Here is a 6,078-nt window from a genome sequence, read left to right on the forward strand (position 1 = left end):
TGATAGGCTTGAACTGACCGATGCTTCTCGATGCCAGCATCAGCAGGGCTCCACGTGAGGATATATGACCTGGGGAGAAGGGAGGAGGGAGCTGGGCCAATGGGCAGCTTGGCAGGATGCCCAGGTTTCTCCTACACAGCAAGGGGTCAGACACTCCCTTCCCAACTCCCACCCAGCCCAGGCTGACACAGCCTATTGCCCATTCCAGAATCTCCTCTCGCCTCACCCAGGCGCTTTGTCTCTGTTAGTCATGCGGGCACTCGGTCCCAGGGCAGGAGAATGCTTATAAAGGCCAAGGGAGCCAGCCCCCCTTTCTCTCACCGAGAACTATCCTCATGCAACCGAGGGCCATCCCCATAGCCCAAGCCTTGCCCTTTTCCCTCAGCCAGGCCCTTCATGATGCTGGGCTCCGATTGCCTCTCACCAAGATGGGCACAAGCTGGGGAGTACTCCAGCGATTCCTGAAGGAGGCGGCTTATATCCTTCTCTGCTGCTGGTGTATTAAGGAGCTGCTAGACTAGCCCAGGTATCCACAGCACCATACTCAGCACCCTCAAGTGGGCACCTTGGGGGCAGGACTTGTGCTTTCTTGGCAATGTTCCTTCTTCTGAGCCTACTCTTTTCTCCTTCTAGTGCCTCCTTCATCTCCAAGATTCCTTGTGTCCTTTGTGCTTACCTGAGGGTACCAATAAATGAATGAAGTTCTGTGCCTGCTATGAGCTGTGGGCTTCCAGTCTCTCACCTCTGGAGCCATTTCCTTTCTAGCGCCTCTGGAAATCAGAGCCATTTCCCTGCAGAAGCAGGATCTCAGTGAGCTGCTATGGGGGAGGGCAAGGTAGGAGTTCAGGGGAACAAGGAGGTAGGAAATATACTGTCCGTGCCTTTTGTTTGTTTGGGGTTTTGGGGGGTTTCTGTTGAGGAAACATGATAAAATGGGAGGGCACCAGTGGTGTATTAGGGGCTCCTCTTCTATCATTGCTACTGTATTCAAAAATTTCTCTATCTCACATATAGCACATACCACCTTCCTGTACAAAAACTGCCAGGGATAGATTTCTCCCTCAGGACTTTGGATTCCATTATCCTCTCTTTCAAGATGTAGAGAAAGGGATAGAAGCCCGATCCTGATCCTGGGTGTGGTGTAGGAAATGAGAACAGGAGGGTAGGAGAAGAGAGAAGCAGCTTCCACAATCCAATCTACCCCTTCCATTCCTGTCACAAGGACCTGGCCCCCGTTTTGCTCTAACCTACCCTGTGACTCAGGCCCTGGCCTCCTGCCTCTACCAGGCCCTTTCCTGTCTCCCGACCCATGACCAACCCTACTCCACCCAGCTGGAGCTGGTACCTTGCCCAAAGGACGAGGGGGAGAGGGTGCAGCTTTAGTACAGGGGCTAGGAACCCATGCCAGGGGTATGGAGTGGGCAATGGGACGCTTGGCAAAAGGGACTTTAGGGAAGTGGTGGGTGGAGATGGGCAAAACTGTGGTCTGTGAGAGAGAGGAAAAAAGAAAGAGAAACAGTGACAGACAAATTCAATGTGCAACTTGAGCTAGGGAGAGGGTAGACATTCCTGGCAGTTTGAGGGGATACTGTTAACAATCAGAAGCGTCTTTCTTCCCCCCACTTGCCTTCACACCACGTGTTCTCTTTTCTTTTTCCTTGATGAACCTGGTATTGAGGACAAGAGAACCTACCTGACTCCCCGCTGAGTAGGGAAGTGAGTTGATTTTCTCTCCACTCACAACTCCCCCTTTCTGCCACTTACTGGTGGAAAGAAGGCAAGCCTGCACCCCTTCTTCCTGTACCCTCCAAGATTCTAGCATAATGGTATCAAACTTGAAAAAAAATGGGGCTGCTAATTCTTCCCTAAACACACCGAGGGTCGCAAACTGACTTAGTTTTACAATATTATGTCATCAGCTATGTTTATTAAATGTATTTTTTCGTTAACTATTTCTCCTTTTTATCTGGTTCTCCCACTTTGGGGGGTGGAGGCAGGGAAGTGTTTTACATAAGCACCTTTCATCCACTCCCAACCAATAGTGCTTCCTTTCTCCTTGGGGAGAGGTTTCGGCCCCAGCTGTCCGAGGTAGCTCCTCAGGGTGGAGAAAGGCAGTTTGGGGGGCAGGGTTAGGGCCACCAGGGTACCGGTAGACAAGGTTTCCGCCCGCCTAGGAAGCGCTGAAGGATTCTTTTAATATAACGTCAGGGTGCGAAGTCTCCGCGGGTGACGGCCGGCTGTTTTATGAAGCCGGGTCTCGTCACCAGGAAGGTTCAAAGCCTCCAGTGACAGCAGGAATAAACCGCCCGTCCGCGGTAGGGCAGTGACCTGGGTGCTTTGGAGGCGGGGTGATCGGTACCCTCGTGGGCAGTGCTAAATTTCCTACTCTGTGTGACTGAAGGGGAAGGGGATGCTTTTTGAGCAGGGGTCCTGGGGACCCGAAGGGGCTTCCCGGGAGACAGAGGGGGCTTTCCCACTCAGCATTTGGAGCAGCGCGGACATCTAGTGGTTTCTAGGGGAACTGAAGCAAACCCGGAAATTGAAGCTAGACGTGGAGTGAACAGGGACCACGGGTGCAGAACTCCGACCCAAACGGAACCTCTAGGAATCCCCTGGGAAGAGGAAAAACGGCGGCACTAAGCGTTTTTTGGACCGCTGGATTGGGAGGAAAGGTATTGTTTTACCGCGTGAATAAACTGAAAATCAGAGTTTTTTTAAAAAAGGAACAAAAAACAAAAAACAGATCCTTGGTATGCAGAATCTTCCCGAATGCAAAGACCCGCAGAGGTCACTAGTAGCTGTAGAGCGGTGGACCCTCAGCACGTTTTTTTTTTTGGTTCTTTTTTTTGCATATATTTGCATCTTAGTTGCATCTGAGTCATTTCCTTTCTGTGCGAACCCTCCACATATACCCTTCCCCACAGGGTCCTTCTTGTTTGTGGTTGTCCCCCAACTCAAGCCCCATTGTCCTCAAAATGTCCCAGATTTCTTCCCTTTCCTTCCCTGGCCAGCCCCTCAGACCCTTGCCTTTCCCCCTAGGCTCTCGACCTCGGTACCTTCGTCTCTCCAACCTCAGTTCCCATCTCCGAGTCCGGTACTCCCGGAGTAACTACCCCAAACTCCTCCTTCCAAAGCAGCGACCTCTGCAGGCCAGCGGAGAGGGATAGGGCTGAGGGTGAGGAGGGGGCGGGACCTGTTTTCATCCCCCGCCTCCCCCATCCCCCAAGCAGTTTTGGAAACTTGCTCCCCTGAGCTTCCTGGGGCTAAATTTAAATTTACCTGCCTAGGCCCTGGGGGGCGCAAAGATCCCCGCGGAGATAGCGCGCCGAGCCGACGACTCGGAGTTCGGAGCTCGGAATAGGCACCGGAGTTATAAAAAGAGCCGCCCGCAGAAGCTGGTGGGGGGAGACTGAGGAAAGGGGAGGGTGCCCCCCCCGGCAGCCGCGGCCCCTTCAGGTGGGTTGGGCGGTCGCAGTGGGAGCGTCGGGTGGCGGCGGCTGGGGGGGCTGCGGTCTGGGCGCCCCCAGCGGTTTCCTGGGCGGCTGTACTTCGAGGGAAGCGGTGCAGGCAGCGGGGGGCCTAAAGTCAAGAGGTGGGCGCACAGCAGCTATACTAACTTGGGATTCCAGTTTTCCTACTAGGAAGTGACTGCCCCCCCATCCCAAAACGCAGGCCCTCCAGAATCTCTTCCCTCCACATCCTAAAATATGTTTCCCCAGTTCTCGTGGCGTTTATCCCCCAACCATGAGCTCCTTCCTGGCTGTTCCTTCTCCCGATCTCCCATCCCAAAGGACGGGTGCCAGCCCCCAGTGCCAGCGCCATTCTCTAAGACAAACTTCCTTACTTTTCGGGTTACTTACCCCGTGCCTCAACAGCCCCGCCCCCTCCATCTCCCGAACGTTACCTCTCTGGTTGGGTATTTATTTTATGGGAGAGGGGAGAATCTAGCTCAGGCCCGAGGAGTGTGGAACTTTTCCACTTGCCCCTGGAGGCACCTGCAGGCCTCACCCGGTTCCGACCCAGTCCGCCCGGACTGGACCCAGATGGGAAGGGGAATGAAGGGACAGGGGTTTGAGAGAGAGGGATAGCAAGAAGTCCACGTTTTTCTGTTCAGTTCTCCACCTTTTGGTTCTGGATGGCCAGAAGCTGGGACGGTTATGTCCGGATTGCCTGCCTCACCTTCCGAGTGGGGATCCGAGGGGAACCGGAGGACAGGGACTGGACACTGAAAGGAGACTTCCTGGGAAGGTGGAAGGGGTTTGGATGGATTGGGGGTGGGGAGGGGCTGCGGGGAATGGGAAGGTGAAGAATAAGTGAAGATAAGCGAAGCTAAGTGAAAGGAGAGAACCGGAATGATTCGGATTCTTAAGGAAATGAAGAATTGAAATTCCTCCACCTAGAAGCTACCCACCCCCATACGTCAGATTGGAGGTGGGGGGAGGTCACTGGACTCTCTCAGGCGCCGCTTCCCACACCAACTAGGAGGTCACTGCAACCTTTTCTGTCCCTTAGTAGTGTGACCTTAGACAAGGCAAGTAACTCGAGTCTTTTCTCATCTGTAAAATGGGGATACTGATATACGTAATGCCTACCTCACAGGGTTGTTGTGAGGCCCAGTGAGATAATGTTGGTAAGGCGCTTTTCAAAGTGCTACATAAATACCAGCTATTACTTATATCGATATTTCTTGTGCCAATTTGTCCTTGGCGCTCCCTCAGTCCCCCCGCCCACTTTATGCGTGCCCTCTCTCTGCTCTGTTCAACTCTATCCCTGGCATAGTCCCTTCTTGATTTCGAATGTGCCCCTGGCACTGCCCCCTCTCGCCTGGCACCGGCCCTTCCCCAGGCCAGCCGGTCCCAGGAGGTAGGGAAGAAAGGAAGAAACTCCGGCCTGGACTCTACTCCTTCCAAACCCTTACAAACCGGACTCTGTCCGCCGAGGCCAGCAAGAAAACCCGGAGAAACTGTGACCATCTACAGAGGGACTGGGGGGGGGGTGGCAAAGGGGGAGGGAGAACGGGTGGGAACGGATGGAAAACCCGGAGCGGATCTCCCGAATCAAAGTTCCCACCTCTTCATATACACACCCCCTTAAATGCCCCAGAACCTCACCCCCCTAATTCTCCAGTGAGATAATGTCTGGGGGTGGGGGGCTGTTTGCCTTGGCCTGGGCCCTCTGGGGCGCCTCACACTTTCCGCCCCTGGCTGGGGCGCAGGGCAGCGGCCCCGAGGCTGAGTCACGGCCGGCTAGGGAGGGAGTGAGTGTGGATGAGGGAGGGGCCCGGACCCGAGCTCCTCCCCTCCCCCTAGCCAGGGGATCCCGGGTCAGCCCGGGTGAGGGACTGGGCCCCCGCGACGCCGCCCATTGTGGTCCAACAGGTTCAGCTAGTGTCCCACGAAGCCACCTGCTTTGGGGGGGGAGCCCCCGGGCCGAGGAAGGAAAGAAAAGGGAAGGAAGGGAGCGAATCTGACCCGGTTCGGCCTGGCCAGAATGGGAAGAGAAGCTGGCCAGCTTAGCTGAGGTGGGAGGGGTCCGTCAGGGACCGGGAGGCGCCAGACTCCTAACGGAGCCTCCCAGTCCGCTCCTGTACCTTTGGTTGGGGACAGGGTGAAGTACAAAGTGCCCTCTCCACCTCAGGTGGCTGTCCTGCCACAAACTCACTAGCTCCTATCGTGACTCTCCTCCCGCCTCCCAAGGCTTTAATCTCTGAATGGCACTCCGACCAGGACACAGGCCCTCGATTAACGGCCTCAGTTTCCCCAGTTATCAAAAAGTGAAAGGAATTCCAGGCTCTCGAACCGGAGAGGAGGGGCGGAGAGAAGAAGCAACGTGCCATCCCTATTCCCCCGCCCCCTTCCATGAACTCAGCCCCTCCCCGCTGGCAGTGCCAAGGCCGCAGCCGGGCACAGGGCTGGGACTCAGAGAGCGAATTCTGCCTTTGGGCTTAGCCGAGGCGTGTGTCCCCATTCCGTGGGATGCTGTCACGCGTGTGGGAGGGACTCGTAACGAAACCTCTAAAACCAGACCCCTTCCCTCCAGTCTAAGGGGGTTGGGAGTTGGAGGGGGGTGAGGGACATG

The 6,078-nt window shown here is 55.4% G+C and overlaps 1 protein-coding gene and 1 long non-coding RNA gene across 3 annotated transcripts; one reads left to right on the forward strand and one right to left on the reverse strand.

Moving 5' to 3' along the window:
• The first annotated feature begins 184 nt into the window (after positions 1-184).
• Positions 185-734, forward strand: LENEP (lens epithelial protein). Its single transcript, XM_074265292.1, has 2 exons — positions 185-526; positions 634-734. The coding sequence occupies exon 1, from the start codon at positions 336-338 to the stop codon at positions 519-521; it is 186 nt and encodes a 61-aa protein (XP_074121393.1). The 5' UTR covers positions 185-335; the 3' UTR covers positions 522-526; positions 634-734.
• Positions 735-1,897: 1,163 nt separating this feature from the next.
• Positions 1,898-4,701, reverse strand: LOC141541134 (uncharacterized). Of its 2 annotated transcripts, none has more exons than XR_012481661.1 (2): positions 3,280-4,701; positions 1,898-2,612 (listed from the first exon to the last, which is right to left on the reverse strand). It is a non-coding gene; the product is annotated as an uncharacterized LOC141541134 (long non-coding RNA). The 2 variants fall into 2 exon arrangements; XR_012481660.1 differs by having other exon boundaries at positions 3,057-4,701.
• Positions 4,702-6,078: the final 1,377 nt, after the last annotated feature.

The sequence above is a fragment of the Sminthopsis crassicaudata genome, chromosome 4 (assembly GCF_048593235.1).
Source record: "Sminthopsis crassicaudata isolate SCR6 chromosome 4, ASM4859323v1, whole genome shotgun sequence".
NCBI lineage: Eukaryota > Metazoa > Chordata > Mammalia > Dasyuromorphia > Dasyuridae > Sminthopsis > Sminthopsis crassicaudata.